Source organism: Agelaius tricolor, unplaced genomic scaffold (genome assembly GCF_023055355.1).
Source record: "Agelaius tricolor isolate 1412-34295 unplaced genomic scaffold, bAgeTri1.0.p SCAF_5, whole genome shotgun sequence".
Classification (NCBI taxonomy): domain Eukaryota; kingdom Metazoa; phylum Chordata; class Aves; order Passeriformes; family Icteridae; genus Agelaius; species Agelaius tricolor.
The window spans coordinates 26,995,555-27,016,927 of NW_027269265.1; the positions used below are offsets into that span (position 1 = coordinate 26,995,555).

General features: G+C 35.2%; 1 protein-coding gene across 1 annotated transcript in view; it reads right to left on the minus strand.

Moving 5' to 3' along the window:
• Window positions 1-3,706: 3,706 nt before the first annotated feature.
• The window catches only part of ARHGAP5 (Rho GTPase activating protein 5), a 47,143-nt gene continuing 29,476 nt past the window's right edge, over window positions 3,707-21,373 (minus strand). The window contains exons 5-8 of the mRNA XM_071426927.1: window positions 14,540-14,617; window positions 13,457-13,588; window positions 11,782-11,887; window positions 3,707-7,509 (exon numbers count right to left, since the gene is read on the minus strand). Of these exons, the coding sequence (XP_071283028.1) occupies window positions 7,179-7,509; window positions 11,782-11,887; window positions 13,457-13,588; window positions 14,540-14,617 (647 nt within the window). The 3' untranslated portion in view covers window positions 3,707-7,178. The remainder of the gene's footprint in view (window positions 7,510-11,781; window positions 11,888-13,456; window positions 13,589-14,539; window positions 14,618-21,373) is intronic.

Here is a 21,373-nt window from a genome sequence, read left to right on the forward strand (position 1 = left end):
CAAATGATAAAGCCCTGCAGCCTGCAGGAGAATCCTTTCTTCATATTGACAGAACTCTAGCTGAACAGCTCTACTGTTTTGGGGACAAGCAGGAGGTGTATGGGAGAGAAAGAAAATAAAGAAAGGACTGCGGGTCCTTTCTTTAGGGAAGGGTGGGAAAGGACTGCATTTCAGGCAATAGACTCAATACATTTACAGATGAGTACCTAAAAACCACATTTATTACAGCAAATGTCTTAAGTAAAATAATGGATATGGGGCAGCAGTCAAAATCCAAAGGGAGGTAAGAGATCCTTCCCTTCACGTAAAGCACATGCTCTTGGAGAAAAACAGAAGTATCCAGTTCCTCCCAATACTCTGTATACAGATATACATCTATGGCAGGATGTACATGTCTGCATTGACTTTTAGTGTGTTTGATGTCAAATTTTTTGCTTATTTCCCAAAAGGGCCAGAGCTCAGCTTTGACAATCACATTACATGCACACCAGCTTATCCCCCACCTGAATAACAGAAAATAAAACAAAAAAACACAAAGCATTAAGTTTCCTTCAAAGAGGAACTATAGCCATGACTGAGAATTTGTTCTACAACTCACTCTGCCACAGTCAGTCTTCCAAATGATTGAAGCAGGATTCACATCTTCAATGCCTTCATTGAATGACCTGGGCATTTACCTCATGGTGTCACTATCATGCTACAAAAACACACCTCTGACAGATAACAGTTCAGTCCTCTGATTTTTCTTAGAAACTGCTTTCTTTGAAAAGAAGAAAGAAAACAAAATAATACTTGATAGTACTGTGCACAATCCCAAGGAGAATAGAGCTTGATTTCTACTTCCTCAAAAGTATTTCAGGTCAGAGAATCATTGTATCCTCTAAAGAACACTTTGACCTGCAAATCGTGGTGGTAATACCACTCAAAACTATTTTAAAGTAAAAACTGACAAAACTCTCAGGGCAGCATGCTTCAGGAGCAGGGTTGCTGATGAACAATTTAAGGCTTGCATGTCCCCACTGCTTTGCTGTGCCAAGTTCAGTTGAAGGCCACATACGAATCCATGACTCTGTGGGGTCAAAACTCCACACTGGACATAGAGAACTTTGTGCCCCAAACTCTGCAAGCCTAACACTCACCCTACAGGTTAGAGACAAGGGTATATAGGAAAGAGTTTTGCATCATCTCCTCGCTTTTACACAATCAGTGAAAGGCTTAAAAGCACCTTACACACAAACTTCTAGCACAGAAAGGAAGCACAGTTGAGATGAGCATCTTCACCTCATTGATGTACTGACAGCTCATGTTTATCCTTTACCATTTTAAAATGTTTTCCTTGCTGGTCTTTCCAGCACTCTTTTATAAAAAGCAGGAAAGGGATCACCCTGAAATCTACCTGCTAGCAATCAGAAATCTCCAGACATGAACAAGTGCATCCCTGAAACTGCAGTGCAGACATAAAAGTACAGACAAAAAGAGACAAAAAGAGACAAAAAGAGTATTGTCAGATTTTACAAACCTTAGGTGGGATCTGGTCTGTTTTCTAGGAGACAAGTAGTATGATCATGTTATGAATTTTAAGTTTTGGGTCTAAGTCAAAAAGAAGAGTAAAGAAAGCAGTTATCTGTGAAAATAAACTTTCCAACTCATAACAGTGACATAAAAGACATGAAATCAGGCTTATTTGTGTGACAACAAGATAATAGGATAACAAAATTAACTCATGTTAGAGCTAGACAATTCACCAATACAATACCAAAATCAGATAAAACTGTTGACATTAATTTTTCGAAACTCTGCATCTGAGCTGTAACCAATATTTACCCGTAGCAGGCTGACCGCCTTTACTGTTAAAACTCCTGCATCAACATCCTCTTCTTTACTAAGTTAAAAAGTATGCATATATACATACATATTTCAACAATCAACCACAGACATTTAATTCCCCATATTCATTTTATTTACTACACTCTATGTTTAGTAATTTCATCTAAATATTTTCAGAGACAGCTGTTCCAAGTTGTTTTGTTGGTTTTGGTTTTTTTTGAGATTTCTTGATCTCTTCTTCATTCCCAACTTGCATGGGATCCATGTGACCAAAGGCTGTTACTGCAGTCTCAGGTCACACTGTCATGCACTGAGGGTGGAGCTTTCAAGGGGAAACCATAACACCTGCACTTTGATAGTGCAACCTGGGCTTTTCTGCATGCTTCATTAACTGATTGCATTCAATGTCAGTTAATTCAAAACTTATTACTCCATGTTTACTACTTTAGTAAAACACTGCAAAAGTAATTTAGGAGCCCCTGGCAATTCTCACCAGTGGAAAAGCTGAGAACTCCAGGAATTGATGAGGACAGCCACTGTGCCCTCCCTTCACTTCTTGAGTTGTGAAGCAGAAAGATCTGCAAGAACAGATAGATTGTGATACCATAATTTTGGGGAAAATATAAGCTAAAGCTACACTGCAGAAATTGGTCAGTCACATAAGCAGCCAGAGGTACTTGGCAAGTCATTGCATCTAACCCTGAAGCATTGACATGCAGCTGTTAGCTAGATTCACTACAGCATCTCCTTTCCACCCTTTCTCAAACTCAAGTAGAAGCAACAATAGTCTTTTGTTATCACGCTGTAAAACAGAAAAAACCCACAGCTGCTATACTGCAGGCACTCACTGAAACAATTTCATTTTCTATTTTCTAAATCACACCAAACAAAAAACCAGTAATGGTCAAATTATTACTGATCAAATATACTAAACTCTATTCTGCAACATAAAAGCACTATGTTGTCTGCTGGGCATCAATGACACTCAGTTCAGCAACAAAATGTCAGCTCTAAACACACATGCACTGTATTATTGTATTCTATAAGGAAGATAAGAAACATATGGGAAACAGCCATGAGATGCACTGGCTACACACTTAGGAAAGGATTATCAGTAAGGAAAGACAGGAAGTGCTCAGTTCACTAATGATTACAGATTAACTTCATCCTTTTCTGATTCCATGGAAACCATGAATTAGCTGAAGGACTGAATCTGACACAAGTGACCACTGATGTTACACTTTGGTTCTCTGGGACAGCTACTCATCAGAAACTGGAGTCAGAACAGTGCATTATATTTCAGTCAGATCCAGTAGAGCTGTTTTTTGATAAAGTAATCTAAATAACTGAGATTTGCACACTGAGGAAATTACATGTAAGATGAATCCCATTTGAGATTAGAGTGCTCCTATCTGAATGCGTTACTATATATGTGTGTGTGTATGTGTGTGTGTAATAAAACCTGAACCATGTTCAGATTTGAAGACCGTAAGGAAGGTTATTTCTGCACCAGCCATATGACTCAAGATGTTCTGAAAAAAATTAAGTAAGCACAGACACTGTGAACACGAGAACTAAGAGCAATACTACTATCAAAACTGTGTTCATCCCATCTCGTTAGCAGATTTATGACCAATAATGTACAACTCTGATGACTTAAAGCTGACCTTAAAAGCCCACAGTTTTTACTTCAGGTTTAAAAATTCCACAGGAAAAACAGATTTAAGAGACCCATGAGAGACAGCCTCCCACCCAAGAAAAACTTAAACACACACTGTACTCTTACTTTAGCAAGATTTTGTGCTAAATTTCATTTCTGTGTCTGTGAAAGATAGGGTGCTTTTGCCTTTAAAAATTTAGTAGGCAACTAAACTGAACATTATACACAGTAAGCATCTTAGTATTTTATTCGTTGCATCTTTTATACAGAATAAGCTTCACTGATACTTAATTCACTGCAGTATTCTCCTGATGTAGCAATAAAAGATTACATTATAAACAAAGAACAAAATTTTTACTTGAAATTTTTTTAAATGTGTGCAATTTTTGCAGTTAACAAACAGCATCACAATTACTGAAAAAAAAATGAAAGAAGCACATAAACTATGGCCTGTTTTTTTAATCTCCAATTGATAGTTTTTCTATGTTTATCATAAATATGAGAAGCTAAACTCCAGTAACTAAAAATAAACATACCTATAAATTCCTAGCAACCAGGATTCAAATAAAGGAGAAAACATATAACAACAACAAAGTTTCTTTTCATTTAAGTTGACATCTGCGATCTATTTACACTATATGAGTTCAAATTCCACAAGATCATGAAAGGTAAGGATTTTGATACAACCTGTTAAAGCATTACTTAAAATGGCACTTTTGTAACTCAGGTCTGGAATTTTAGAATTGCTAAAACAGTGAAGGACAATGCACTGCAGTATGTCTATACCATTCTATAACATAAAAAAAAAGAAACTACTCCATAAAGTGTCACTGAGATGGCTCAATCAAAGTAATATACATTTGTATCTTTATCAAGATAGATATTATGGTAAAAATGCTCACATTAAAAAATATAGTTATTATTATTTGGATTTTCATTAAAACTAGAAGGGTCTACATGAGCCAAAGTATGAGGAACTTGGATATAATAACATGCTTCCTCATTTTATAGCACTAATAAAAATAATAATAAAGCTCTATTAAAAATCTTTAATAACCACAGTTTAATTTCCTAGCATATTTTAAAAACTTTACTATGTGGGTGTATGTGCATGCATGTCTGCATAAACACACAAACAGATAAAAAAACTCCAAGTGTATATATTACACATACACACGTCCACATTCCTGCATACAACAGTTCCATAATGCAAACAGTATGCAGGGACTCTTCCATGTGACAAGCAGGCACCACATGCCATGCTTTCTTATTTCTCTATGTTTATCCAGTAAATATAATAACCCTTTCATGTTTGGCTGAATGGAAGTGTTAAGATTCTTAAAAATAATGGTGATTTAGCCATTTAGCCACCACATCATACATAAAGAAATGGAACTGCAAATACTGCTGATCGAAAGTTCAACATGAAAGTTCATAATGAAATGGAATGTAAATTATTCTAAAAATTAGTATCCAAAGATTAGTTAAATATTATGGCAAAAAACTTGGAATTTGTAGAAAGTTTAAAATGTAATTCACATTACAAAGATTGGAGATACTTTATAGATGGAATCTTTAAATATGGATATGACTGGCATTTATTCTTAAGCTTATTTCTATTAGAAATAGACTTGTTTTCTGTACAGGTGATGCTTTGTCTATGCCATATACAGTAGAAAAATAAATTCTTTAGCAACCTAGAAATAGTTTATAAAACTCTTGAAGTTTCATTTTCTTTGCTAAACATGCCAAGATTAGACTGAAAACTATAAATAAAAGCTAGATAGACAACAGGTAAAGTAGAACAAGTTAGGAATACTACAATTTACAGGACAGACTTTATTGTACTATTAGTTCCTGTGTGCTTTGCAGTAGGAATAGAGTTGACTTTTCTTTTTTGTTTGTTTTCTTAAAAAAGATAATTACTTGCAAGAATATAACACGATATCAAGATAATTTATAATATACATGTACTTCAAAGAGCAGCCAGGTTTATGGTATCTTAGTAATCTAGAATGATAATCCAAGTCAGTAGAAGTACAATACCTAGGACATAAGTGGGAAAGGCAATTTTTATTTTGGGAAAATGGAGCAAATCAATCTCTTAATAAAAGCCTTAATTCTCAAAATCATCTATTTACTATAATACATACAAGACGATCTTAAATCTTGTTATAAGTGAAGATTACAACAGTGACCATCATAAAGCTTTTTTTTTAAACTACACAAAACATTCTAGCAGCTGAATGAGCCAAAACTTTCTTCTTTGCAGACCTAAAAAGGTACATTTTGAGCATGAAAGAAAAAAGCTGCTATGAAAAGTCTCACAGGTAGTGTTTATCTATGGTCTCCCCTTTGCTACAATTTGTAACCTTCTAATTTACCACTATCAAAATATTTAACCAAAAAGATTTGTTTAAATTAAGCAGCATTCTTTTACAGCAAAATTTGTACCCATATAAAAGTAAAATAAATGAAAAAAAGATAATTTAAAAATACGGTGAAAAAAAAAAGTCATTTGAAATTTTAGTACAACATACCACAGGAAAAAAATATGAATACAATTTTATATGATTTTATATATACACACTCCAAAGAGGTTAATTGTCAGTACCCAAAGTATTTATTGCCATGTATTAGCAATGCATTTTTGTATATCTTTAGAGGGTCACATAAAAATAGATTTAAAGAATAGATTAACTGAAGTCCTAGATTAAAACATTGTTTGGTTTAGAGAATTTTACTACAACAAAAGTCATGTTTATGTATGAAAAGTTATATAACCTTATATGAAAATGTCATGAACTATTTTCTAAACACTACATGTATTCCCAAGTGGGAAAAATTAAAATATCTAAAATATATTAGATTAAGTTTACAAGACCATCAATGATCTTTTAAACATGCAGCTGTTTACAGAATTAACAGTTTTACAAAATGTTTAGTTCAGTAATGGAACATAAAGAAATAAGTAGGCAACATCAAAATTTTTGTACAATATTTGAAACTCACTTTTACAACAAGCATGTCCTTGGTATTGTGCTGTAAGAAATAATAAGCAAGTTCACCCACCCTTAAACTGTCCACAGGTTTACTTATATGTAAAGATGGATGGTGAGGGATCGTAAAATTCTCAACAGTGCATTTTGCATTCTTCCATAAACCACCCTAAGCATAAAGTCACATAAGTAGCCAGGAGATTACAAAATAAACTATAGCTGGGCTTTAGTTGTTTACACAGAATGCTTGAATGTGAAGAAAATTGCCAAAAATAGCATGTTAAATAACAAAAACCAGCCATAAAGCAGGCTGTAAGCACTGAATGTTTCATAAATGTAATTTTTTTAAATCATTTAATTTCTATAGAAAAATTTTTATTCACAATATATTGTGACAAACCGTCACAGGAATGATATAGTGATTGCAATAAGGTATCATGCAGCAGCAGCTTTGTACTTTATAGCTATTTTTGCTTTTAAAAATTAAACCTCTCCAGTCATGCTTATCACATAGTTTTTATCTGCAGCGTGTACAAATGAGGAACACAGTACGGGATATAACAAAAAAGATGTCCAATCAGCTGGATGGGAATTATTTCTCATAAATATGAAGTACATTACTGTATCCTGAAACATGCATGTCTATAGCTTGTCTCTACTGTCCAGCGCCAGGCTGCCTGCAATCATCATCTCTATATAATGCCCAGAGGGTCTGCTGGTAACTGCGACTGGATCAGCTGAGGCTGCAGCGGGGGCGGCAGCTGCAGGGGTACCATGGGTTCCACCATCTGCACTGGGTTGGAAGGTGGTGGCTGACAAGCCACTGGGTTGGGTGCTTCTACAATCTCCCCGTTGTAAAAGAAAAACTGACATTGTTGAATGAAGGTCTCTATAACTGATTGGTGGATTTTGGTGGTGGAAAGAAACTCTCTGTTTTCAAAATCAGGTCTCATCAAAGTAGGCCAGAAACAAATCGATAAGTTATCAGCAGTCATATAGTTGGTCTTATATTGCTGACTAACCCTGAAATGAGAATGATACACACAGAGTGAATTAAAACCAGTATGCAGTCAAGTAGAAATATTCTTGAATATTTAATGTGATTATGCAGAGGAAAATATAGGAACCATGTCATTTCCAGATTTGGATAGTTAACAAATATAAATCTGATTAAGCTTTTAATCAAGAAAGGAATTCAACATTCCAGTAGTATTTTGAACTGACAATAATAAACAAACTGAAACAGGTAATTCACTTAATATCTAAATTCATTATTGCAATACTATTACCAAACAAAAACCAAAAATCTTCAAAGGATAACAAACCATCCTGTTATCAAATTTATCATCTACAAGTAAATACCTACTCAGAAAAACAAAATCCTTTCCACAGCAATAGGCTAGGATGGGCCAGGGTATTTTGTTTTCTTACATATTCTGCATTCTAAACTGACATCACAATTTTATCTAGAAGTAATTACTGAGAGATACATGAAAAATCGTGTGTTAGTACATCTGGCAAACACCTAAGATATGCATTCAGCTGGGAACATGCATTTCCTATGTTACAGTAGATATCATGAAGGTAGCGGAGCTACAATTGTCATGTAGAAACAGGCAGAAAATAAAACTTCAGAAATGTGTCAGTTAGAATTTTGATGATTAACAAGAGCAGCCCACAAGAATTTCTGACAGCTGGCTGTAGTCCATAGACTGAAGAGCTGTGAAAGTCATAGTAAACACTAGAAGTAACACTGTAAGAAAATATTTCCACTCATTTACAATGCATGCATAATGGTAAAGATAAAGTATAAAAAATAGTGAGAAGGTATACAAATACTGCCTCTCAATCTGCTTTGAGTAAGTTTGGTCCAAAGGACATTTGGATACTATTTCTGAGTGGCAGTAAAATTCATAATCTCTTTGCTAAAAAACTTATATTTTAAATTTAGTTACAGATCAAAGAAACAACGTAAGCTTCATTTTGCTTAGTATTATTATTAACATGCTGTACCCTCACAATCATCTGACTAAATAAAGGAAGTAATGGGAATGTAGGACTAGATGTGAGAAAAAAAAAAAGAAAGGCATTGCACCTTTTCCCCAGAAATGGTTCACAACCAGATTAAACAAAATGAACAATCAACTGCATCCCCTCCTGTGCTTCAACTTTACCTTTGTACTTTCTAAGAGTAAACAAAACCCTACCAAACCCATATGTTGGTCTCCTACCAAATTTTCTCTTAACTACTTTAGAATCTTCTTCCAAGCACTCAGCTAGTGCTCATTTACCTTCTATGTTCACTCACAATTAAAAATGATGTGCCTCTCTTGATCCTGCCCACTTCCTCCACTGCCAAGTCTCAGGAACTTCAGACTGTAAACCCTCTCTGATCAGACTTTAAAAGCTGCACACTGGTATTTTCTCAGACTTCAGAAGCATGTTATGTCATCTAGGTCCTTATGTATGAAGGGTCTTGTTACCAAAGAACGTGTATAAAACACAACCAGCATCAAAAAGCCCAATGTCAATACAACACTATCTTGTTTTAAAAGCTCACTTCTGCTTACAGTTAATTAACCACATTTACCTGAAATGCTCAGAAAGGTGTTTATAACACTACAGAAAAATTCATCTCACTGTTGCCATTTATCAAATTCTCATACTGGTCTCACACTATGTGGATAATACTTGTATTTTTTGTTTCAACAACCAGGTCTTGTGCTTGTGGACAAATCAAAATAATATAAATCACCAATCATTACTAACTATACAACAATAGCACATATTTTACTGTAATTATGTAGGATGCAAAAACAAAGCATCTAAAACATTAGCTTGTGATGAGAGCTCTTTCATCATGTAGAAGACTGCTTTACCTCATCAAATGAACAATTCATTTGGCAAACAACATTTCCATTTTAATTATATACCAGCAGTATTTTACCACAAATTAGTCTCTTAAAAATAAATACCGACTATCAAGAATTTAGCTACAAGTTGCTTTTAAGATTCTGTACACAGCTGTATCCACCTCTTTCTATATATGCAATTGCTTACATCCCAGCAGATTTCTTGCTGAATGCAATGCAACTACCTGACACTGCAAATAAGACAAAAAATGACAGCTTTCTTTAAGAAAAGATCATTTTGTTACTAGCAACCTGCAATGTAAATCACACATCATTAATAGAGAGAGGACCAGACCAGAAATTTCCATGTACATCACTTATGCTCTCCAGTAAATTCCATGATTAATATGTTTCATTTGTTTGTAGATATTAGAATTACTCAGGAATTTATAAAATTATGTTTAGTTCTGTACTTGCAGCAATCCAGGTACTTGACATTGTACATTCAGCTGTGTGTGCCATGCCAATAGGTGACCAGATGAAGACTTCTGACAGTTCCAAGACTGCCATTCTTCTACAAAAATTTCTATCAGGTTGATTAAGAATTAAGTTTTTAGGTAAGTAATAATTGTGTCAAGTCTGAGACATTTAGTTTTACTTTAGATACTTGCAAGCACATCTTGAAGTTTTGTAATATGGGGATTTGTTCATTGATATGGTTTTATCTATTTTAGGGATGAATTTTTATTGGAGAAGAGTACAATGGAAAATTTGATCCCATTTCCCTGACAAGGAAAATGGACAACTTTATAAAGGTTAAGCAAGCTGAACATGTGAAGGAGAGAAGTGTAAAAGTAGGCACCTAAATTCCAAAATCTTACATTCTGTGAAAAGTGCAAATAGAGAGTAGTTACATTCTCCCTGTTGACAAAGTAGGAAAGTTAAAGGTTCTTATTTCTATCCCTGCACTACAAGCTCAGTTGGATCTTTACAAATACCTACAAAAACACAAACACACAAACGGTAGTCCAGAACAATTAAATGTCATGAAAAAGCTTATTTATGTGTTTATACACAAAATTGCCAGGCTGAAAAGTAACATTGCACAGAGAGAGAAGAAAGTCCTGATGGACAACAAACTGAGCAGGGGCAGCCAGGTGACCCTGTGGCAAGGGCAGCCAGCAGCACCCTAGGCTGCATTAGGAGTGCTGCCAGCAGCTCTAGGGAGCTGATCTTTCCCCTCTTCTCAGCACTGCAAAGGCCACACCTGGAGTCTGGGATCCAGTTCTGGACTCTCCAGCACAACAGACATTTAAACACACTGGAGTGAGCCCAATGAAGGGACATTAGGAAGAAGATTATCAAGAGATCAAAGATCCCTCAGATGAGGAAAAGATGAGAATGTTAAGATTGTTTAGCCAGGGACAGTGTTATCATTGGTTATAAAGAAGATGAATTGAGACTCTTCTGAGTGGTGCTCAGTGACAGGACAAAAGGCAACAGACACAAACATCCACAGGAAATTATCTTAGCATAAGAAAACACTTTTTATTGTGAGGATGACTGAAACATGCTGTTCTGAGAGACTGGAGTCTAACTTCTTGGAGATACTGAAAACCTAACTGGAAACCATCCTGGCCAATCTGTTGCAATTGACTCTGTCAAAGCAATGGGGTTGAACAAAACAATCTCCAAACATCCCTTATAACCTCAACAATAATATAGTTTTATCTCATTCTGTGGATTTCAGAGAATAACTTCATTTTAGTTGAATAAGAAGCACGAGTAAGCTGCTCTTTTTCTCTCTTTTTTATGACAATATTCTACACGTCAAGGCACAGATTATGATGTGATATACATCTATTAGTACTATTTTTAAGTAAATATGGAAAGAACATTTAAATATAAAAACATTAAATTTTGTGGAAGAAGCAAAATTTAAGAAGCAAGTGTAACCAATTTACTGTTACTTACAGCTTTGTTCTACATTTATCTATTCAGCACAGGGTTTGGGCTCTATATTTTAGATTTTGATTTAAGCTAGCCCTGTTTTGGCAGGAGGGGGAAAGGGGGAGAGGAAAAGAGGGTGTTTAGGCCAAATGATTCAAATTCCTTAAAACCTAGATTAGTTTATAATTTTAATAGCTATTACCTCCTGGGGGAGAGGGTCTGTAATAGTTATAATTAGGTACATAGTTATTGTTAGGTGAAGTTATTCTTTCAAGCTTTTATTATGTACAGCATTCTTTTAACTTTATAGTACCAATGATGCCAGATAAATATATGTCAAAATATGTGAGAAACAAACCTATAAGGCTTTAATAATCAAATGTAACTCCCAATTTCTTTTTCCACATTTTCAATTCTAGTAGATAATTCATTGTTAAAAAAACAATCTTTTTTGCAACTGTTACAACTTAAACAAAATTGAAAAATACTAAACCTGTTTAGATGTGTTATTATGTATCTGAAGACATCATAGTTCACTGGGTGGAATTTCTTCACAATCTCTTTTAGCTCGTGTAGCCGTTCTGTCTTATCCATGATTTCTATAGAAATAAGTGACATTTTCTGACACATCTAGAAAGACATACTGAATAAAGTGTTGCTAAGTCTTTTTCCTAGCATAATGGTACAGCTAACCCACAGAGAAATATCAAGTGAGAAAATAGTTCATAAAACTCCTATTTCCATAAGGTAGCATTTTTATTATACAGTTTGTCCTCGTTACTCTAAGCACACTAAGTACACCCACTGCAAGTTTAACTAAGCACAAAAATATTTTTCTGAATTTTAGCAGAATTATTTATCTCTGTTCAGCATATAATTACTTGACTAGTTTACTGCTGGCTTATGGAATTACAATGTGACAGGGTCATTTCTTGTTAGAGTTCCCTCTGCTTGCAAAATGTCGTGACAGAAAGACATCCACATGAGTTTAGAATATCCTTAAAATTCACAGTTATTCGAATAATAAAAAAATTACAAATAGGGCTGGTGCAGCTATTTTAAATATGCTGCCTAAAGAACAGGGATTCTTCACAGGCCCAATGGACATTATTCATGCTTCAAACAGGAAATAGCCAACATGTAGGAAAGAAATATGAAATAAAGCAACAATTTTATTTTAAAAAACCAGCAACTAATGCTGTGGATCCATACATTCTGCAGAATATGCTTCCAATCGATGATTCATATAGTAAAAGGGAATATAAGTTCCCCACTATTACTTGACTGCATTGCTAAAAAGAACTTCGACCTACCCTAATGCCATAGAAAAAATGTTAAATACAGTCCAGTATATGCCAAATGTAAGTTTAGAGCAGTATTAATGGCATTTTAAAACAGTAATTACACTTATATTCTAAGTTATTTTATGTTTCGACTGGAATTTAACTATTACATTTTTAAGAAAAAATAAAACCAAAGTAACTACATTAAACAAGCACAATATGCCTGAAAAGCATAGCAGTAATATCAGAAATAGCTATTTACAGATATCACCAGAAAACACAAAATCTCTAATGGGCTATATATTAATCAGGTCCAGGCCCAAGCCTTAGGCTTATACCAGTGCTTCAATAGGAGACACTCATTTCAAAGACAGGAATACTATGCAATGTCTGAAAAATGTTTGTAAGGCAAAGGCAAACAAAACTAAGCATTTTACAAGAGTTCCAAAAGAATTTGAAAAAAAAATCTAAGTGAATTAGAGAATTACCATAATATCCCATAGATGTGTCTGATTTTTAAAGTCTACTTTGAATGTAAGAACTCATTAATTCAAGGGGTTTTTCCCATTAACAACTGAAAAGCTGCTTCAAGAGCTTTCATCATTTTTATCACTTAACAAGAAATGGAAAAAAAGTAGATGTCTCCGAAATAAATTTTCTAGGAAAAGGAGAAATAAGATATAAACTTATTTTGAAAATAAGTGTGTTACATTCATCTCATCATATATAGTTCTTCTAATTTTAAAGAATATTAAAAAATACATGTGTCTAAGGAATTTAAAAAAATATTCAGTGCAGATAGTCCTTTCAATTTACAATGAAGTAAAAGTTGCAATAAGGGCAATGGAAATAACGCAAATCAAGAAAAGGTTGTAAATTACTTACTTGATGTTTCTAACAACTCTTGATGCAAAGAGTAAGGAACTAATGGATCTGGCAGATCTGCAAAAAAAGCTTTCAGAGCCCCAGCCACAGCATTCACTGTTACTCCCATTGATTCTAGACTGATATTATGATCTGCAAAACAAAATTTAAAAAATAGTAGTGTAAGTAAAACCTACTGTTATCATTCCTTATAATACTTTATGAAGTCAATTTATTCAAAACATTGAAAACTAAAATTTTGCTAAATGATTATTAAATAAGGAAGGAAAAGGTGAACCTATTGAAAAGGCGCTATCACACCAGCCCACAAAAAATCAAATATAAAAAAATCTGACAGCATTACAAAACAGTAGAAGATCAGAAAAATAAAGCTGTCTAATTCTCCATGAATGATTTTGTCTTTGTCATTAACTGGCTTCTGATTAATCTATTTTGCCCAGTAAGGAGTTATAAATTCTATTTCCCAAAATGCTGCTAAACAGCAAAGCATAAAGAAATAGCACATTTATTTTCCATAACACCTAGGAGATATTTTACAATTTTTCACAGACTCAACTTCATGATTAACATTCAAGAACTTTTAATAAATATTTTCATTTTAAAATATAAACACATCAAAGTGAACAGTCTACTACTAATCCCATTTCATTATATTCTACAATGACAAGGGCTGTATTAGAAATTATTCAGACTTAACTGTAAATGCATATTATTCAAGAAAACTTTCACTAAAGAATTACTGTTTGTGGGGCATAAGAAGCAGGAGTGAATGCCTTAATACCTAGGGCTGATGAACTGTTAACACAAGGAGCAGCTAACACTGCACTTAAACTCTTTCAAACCTTCAAAGGCCAGCTAGATAGTATTTGAACAGCATTTAAACCAACTGCAACAAGATTCCCCTCCTATCCTTGGAGCTTCACTGGTAATAACCTGGACTATACCAATACAACCCACCAGACCATTAAGGACACAGTGCTATGGAATTTGGTTTGAATGTGCAATCCTTTCATATTGCACTGTGATAAATCCTTGGAGAATTCATGTTCTGTTTTAGCTTTAAATAATAAAATCTCTGATTACCTTGATCAAACTGTTTTTGAATGTTGTCTTGATCTGTTTTATTCCCACTAACACGGTACAGGCCTTCAGTACATAATCCTTGGAAGAGGAGAAAAAACAAATATTAAAAAGCAAGTTTATATACTATAAAGCAAAGCAGAACCAGTTATAACTACTAATTCAGAAATGAAAAGTAGGAATACATTTCTTAAGTGCCTAAAAAGTTAACACATAAACCATTATAGCAATATAGGAATACCAAAACACAAACTGTCAGTTGGCTATGGAGTCCAGCATTCCATTTAACATGAATCAGAGGAAATTACATTGGACAATGACAAGACTCTGATGCAGATATTTGTTGAATAATGTAGCCAAAATTATTCTCTTACTGATCTCTATTAGACTGTTGTTATTTGCACCTTTTTTTTAATAATCAAAAAACTAAATTCTGCGGTACCCCAACACTTATGTTTTTAAAAACTGTCTTCACAGTTTGGTCTTAACAATTTATTATGGCAAGCAACAACACACTAAAAATACTCTGCAGGATAAAAAAGACCCAGGCATTTGTAACTGAATCCTGATCTTTTAATTTCATGGTGTAACACACTCCTGTATATGACAAGAACTTAATCTTCCAACGTGCTTTCCCTTTTACCATTTTTATTTTATAAACTTTGAATCCATTTCTCCTCACTTCTTATCTAAGGTAAATTATCCCATCATTTACAAGTCTTTCTTTAAGGGGTGAGGGAAAAGGAGAAAGGTGTTAGGAAGCAGATGTTTCCCAAGGTTCTCATCATTACTTTGTTTTACCACACATTACAGTCGTAATTCCACCAGACTTTCAAGGTAAACACTGAACAGTCCACCTTAATTATGCGCGCGCACACACACACACACACACTCCACTCCAATGATTATGCTTCCTACCACATGGCTGTCTTTTTTTCCCCACAGCTACTCATAGAATGAAAGAGTCCATCCTGATAAAAACACCATTACCAAAGATATTTTTGTTTTTTAATTTAAAACCTATTGAGCAATATAAACAATTTATAGTTCCTTAATTCAAGTTAGCTTTATGGGTGCAAAATTATCTATATACTAGATCTTTTTAACACTACATTACATAGATAGGTTTATTAAAAATTCACAGGTTTGACAGTTTTATGAAATCTCCTGGCCTTTTGCCATCATAGGCCAAGAACTGAATGCATTTCAGATCATCAGATCAATACTTAACTGTTCTGTCACACTACAATCCACAGAAGGTGTCTTTTAAGTTATCAAGAAACATTAAGAATCCTATGAAAATGTTCAAAGTACAAAAAAATCACTTGGCTGGTTCATACAGCTGGGATATTTTGAACAATTTCACATGACTGTTCTAACTCCTCATTTCCTTCTTAATGTCTCAACAACTCAACATGTCTCTTCACTGGCTGCATCAAGGCTTATTTAGTAAGCATTTCTTCAATAAACTCGCATGTCCATCATTTAGCTTTCCAATTCCATAGCCAAGGGTTTTCCTCTTGTAAATATACACCTGAATAGTCCTTTCAAAAAACCTGAGCCTTGTCCACTGATACTTTGAATACTACTAAAAGGAAGAATTTGGTGGCACAGAACAAAAAGTGGTTTCAAGGATTCAGTGACTGCCACATCTTGAAAGGAGCTTCAAACCTGCCTTCAAAAAAAAAATCCCAAATGTGTTAAATGAGATCACAGCCAGAAACACTTTACACTCCTCTTCCAAAAGCTGTAAATAAATACCAAAGACCACTGGTAGATGAGAATAAGCTATGATCAAGACTCTCTTTGTCTAGTATGAGAGGATTCTCTGTTAGAGACCCTACAGCTCCAGGACAGTCTTTGTTTTATCCAATAACTATTCAGTATCTTTCTGCACAAAGCAAACTGCATGTGCTGCAATAGCATTTCTGAGAAGTCTGACCCAGTCACTGTTTAGTAGGAGTCTATAAATCTCAAATACTTGAACTGGCTGCTTTGGAGACACATGCTCTAGAGTGCTATCTGCACTACAGTTCTAAGAAACAAAGAAAGACAATTTAAAGTACTTCAGAAAATTTTCAGGTTAAATAAGGAGATGCCGACTGAATTTAGCCATCTTCCAAAAATAATGAAGTGCTGCAATTCTGGATTAAGCTACTAAATTTGTCTTCTGAATTCCTCAAGGAAAAATTTTTCTTGTTTGTGGGTGTTCTACAAAGTCATGCTTCATGAAATGGCTGGTCAACTGTCATTACACTTTCTCTAAGGCATGGAAGGAGACAAGTTTAATCTGTGTGCAAGCACAAAGCTAGAAGTGTGAAAGTATTATTTACGTAAAGCTCCAATTCTCTGTTGCTTTCTATTATACAACCACACTTCTTACATCAAGATCTTCCATCAAGTATCAGACATTCTATTTCACTAGTTTTAGCTTTTAAATTCCTTGCATATCTATAATAAAAGAGGGAGAGATAGAGAGCCTTCAACATTTCTTTTTTCTGACAGCTTTTTAAAAATTTGCTTCCTTCATCTGCATCCTCTTGATTTTTCATAACTTTTTTCTATGTTCTCACTCTGTGTTTTGGTCCAGTTGTCATTTTCAACATATCCTTACCAAACACAATTGCTGCTGCAATATTCTATATCAGAATAACATGATTTATTTGCTTCTCTGTCCTGCTAGTTTTACAATACCTCTAGGTTTAAATAACTAGATCCTTCTTACGTGACATCACAATAATTTATATTTATTTCAAGACAGTGCACATCCTCTTTGCCTAGGCTACTCTTTTCTTAAAGTACCTCATAGTGCCTAATAAATTCTCTTGCACCTTCTTTTGTGATGCCAGTTGTGACCAGGGCTCCATCCCATCTAACTGGAACTTCACCACATGGGATTCAAAGCATTTCAGAGAAAATGAGCAAGGTGGATCTGCACCTATATGCATAATCAGTCTGCAGGACACTTCCATTTTTAGGCTCCAACATATTTCCACAACTCTTGGTTTCTCCACAGAACATACTTCAGCATAAGGGAAGATCAAAGTCTACCTGGTACAATATTCATTTTCCATATCATATACTACACCATGTAGTATATGCTTGAGGAGAGTAAAAAGGGCAAGAGAGAAAAAAAAACCTACCAGCAATATTTTTGTGGTATATGCTCCCAGCTTTCTGTAGATGTGGCTTAGGTAGGCTTTTGCATAAGGTGTCGTAAGAGCCACCTGGGGATTTATCCCTCACTAATTCACTCAAACTCCTTCAAGTTATGTACTTGTAGTCTTTGCATCATGGTGAATGCAATTTTGGCATTCCAGAATGTACATTATGAAAGCACACAGAGTTTATGCTCAGTAGCTAAAGTTTGCATAATTTTTTTCACTCAACAAGAAGCAGTAACTTCTCTACATCTTCCCAGCGTCAGTTTTGTAAATTTATGTAATTGCTCTTCCTGAGAAATGTTCTAAGCTAATCAATTTCGTGCATCTTTATCCAAGAGTTACTATTACTCCCATATGTATTATCTTTTCCAATTCTTTCCTATTCTGAGAAAGGCTGAACCAAATTGCAATCAGTATCAAAACTGTGTATATAGCAGCACATTACGTAATAACATGATTTTTCTTCCTCCAGAACATTTACTCTTTTTTTCTTCTTGCTTGACAGCAAGTACAGAAAGCTTAAGTTTTCAGAGAGCTGTCTATGATGATTTCAAATTCTCTTCCCAAGTGACAACAGCTATACTAACATTTAGACTGCTGAAAAGTCAGAGTGTCTGCTAACAACATCCACAGCCAGGTTCCTATCATATTCTGTCTGTGTTTCTGAATATATGCCACAATCACATTAAGTCCATCTCTCCCAGTTCAATTCCTTCCTCTACAGTGGCCAATGGAACTTCTCAGGACTCATTCTCCACTACAATAGGTGAGACTATCATTCCCACACTTAGCGTTGTAAATTTGGTGATCTGTGTATTTCTCTAATTTTATTCCACGGATTGATCTGGTGTACCTCTTTTTAACTCCCATGCTACAACACAAGACTACAGAACTGCCAATTTACTGATCCAAACCAGTAATTTCTATGTACACCTTAGAATGTATATAATTACTGAGCAAAGAAGACCATCTCTAAGTAAGAATCTCACACTAACTTTACTTACATAAAACACATTTAATGTGTCCTCATCAACACTGACATTTAAAGTCCCATGACATTCAATTCACACACTGAAAACCGGAACCAAAAATAAGTGTTTTACTGCTTCTTGTAATAAAATAATTTACAGCATATTGAAATGTTCAATAAACAATAAGCAGTGGAAGGAAATAAGCAGCACTTTTAGAAAGGCCCTTATAATAGGAAGCTCTCCAAAGCTGAATTAACATTACTATAATTTACACTAACTGATTATTAAACAAGGTCTCAACCATTTCATGAAGTGTCACTCAAGCCCATATTTTAAGGCCTGCCCATTTCAAAGAAAGAATACAAGACTACAATTAACATGACACTTATGAAAATGCCTAGGAGAAGGTAGGTGCATTCTTTGCTTCATTGAAAATGGGTGACAACTGAAGCATTGTAGTTTTCCAGGCATATAGCTCTTTGGTCACTTTGGGTCTGGAGAATGCTGAGGGAGTAAGTGGAGCAGGATAACTATCGTACATACCCTGGCACCTTGGTCCTACCTGAGTTGTTAAGGAATTCTTTGTATAATTCTCATGATGTTTCTTTTGAACAGATACCTCATTAGCAATACAACTCAAATGCACAACATGTGTTTTATGAGTATTTCAAAACATATTTGTTTACGGTTTTCAGTGATTCTCTCACACTACTAAATTAATGCATGGCTCCTCCGTTGTCTGGTAGTTAGTCTTCCATTAGGAGAAATGACTGATGCCTGTTTTACCTTGAGATTGTTTCCTCTCTGTTGATTAATTCCAAAGTTACAAACACAGACTGGTGTACAGTCTCCTAACTACTGAAACCTATTCTATGCCAATTTTGAAGTGATCACAGAAGGAATTCTCAGGAGATCATCTAGTGCAACCTTCTGCTCAAATAACAGTCAACACTGAAACCAGATTTGGGTGCTTATCTAAACTTCCCTTTAATATCTCCAATTTACCCCACAATCTCTCTGGATAACCTGAACCAGTGTTCTAATAAACTTCAGAGCAAAAGTATTCCCTTTCTTTCTAATCAGAACCTCCTATGTTAATGACACTGTACTTCAGTTCTTTAGCCTGGCTGCATCTTTTCAGTAATCTCTTCGTAGGTATGGGAAGCCTCCTCTGGTACTTCCTCAGCCTCTTCCTCTCCAAGCTGAATAATCCCACATATTAGGAACTCCAGCCCCTGACCCTCTTTTGCTAGACTCAAGTTTGTCAACACCCTTCTTGCAGTATTTCAGATGACACCCAACAAGTGAGTGTAGAGCAAAAATTAGTACCTGCTTCTACTGCTGTAGTGCCTGCCCCTTCTACTGAGAAAATCCAATACAGAAGGCATGATCAGCCTATTCTCCACCACAACCACAACATCCTTTTCATTAGCACTGACATGGACCCAGTCAAGTGCTCAGAGCATCTACTACTGCAGCGGTTTAGTCCTTGCAATTCTAGTTGAATGGCCTGGCTTTGTCCTCACTGAATTCCTTCAGGTTCCTCCTATCCCATTCCTCCAGCTTGTCTATGTTCCCTTCAGCAGAAGCCGTGGTCCTAAATACATTAACCACACCACCCACTCTGGAATCACTCACCAACATGATGAGGGTGCAAAATGTGTTGTAGAGCAATTTAAACTGGAATCACAAGTAAGAGACACGGCCTGTGTGCGTTTTTTGCTAAACATAAAGCTTCATGGGCAGTTGAGTCAACCTCACTGAACAATATGACTGAAAACGATGGTCTCACTCCCCTCCTCAGCAATCACTCCCTCCTTCCCCCTGCTCCCTGCCATGCACTTGTTTTGGCACATATTTGACTCTTAACTTAGCAGCTGTAATACTACATAGCAGAACTTTTACCATTTTTGCTGATACAGCTTTTCAGAACAGTGAATTCCACTGATTCAGAGACATCTGACAAGTGCCCAAAATGAAAAGTGACAGAAACTCATACACCAGGCCAAGGGGGTGTCCAGGTCTGCTCTCTGTCCAACACAACAGGTTCCTAAAACCCTCCAGCTCTCCCAAGCCCCTCGAATAAAAGGGGTGGCAATCACTCTTGAATTTTTCAATTTTCCAGCCACTGGGAATATATTTCAATGATGTACCTGACTTTTTCACTACAACAAGCACTGCTGACTCATTTTCTTTGCCTATTTCTACCAAACCTCATTCTCTGGAGACAAACTTTGCCTTATCGATACTGTCAATGTAAAAATCTAGCTTCACAGGAGATGCAGCATAAAAGACCATGGTGTAAGCTAGGTTTGAAGGAAATTTGAAGAAGGCAATATTCTTTTACTTGAATTACCTCCAAAACTGTAAATTTCCCAGCATTACAAAAATAGTCTCAATATCAAAAGCAGCAATTATCATATGTATACCAAGTACAAAATTTTTAATTTCTCTTAGAGCTCTCCATAGGAACCATGTGAGATAACAACATTTAGCTCTGTCAAATTCCTTTCCGCATCTTTATTCCATTCCTTGTCTCACAACTGAGTAACTGAATTATTAAAACACAAATTATTATAATAAGCATCTCTTTGCTAAATTATTTAATGTACAATTAACACTCCATAAATGTTATCAGTTTTCGATGAAGTATGGAATCTAAAATTTATAATCTGGTCAATGAAGTACATGGATAGCAATAT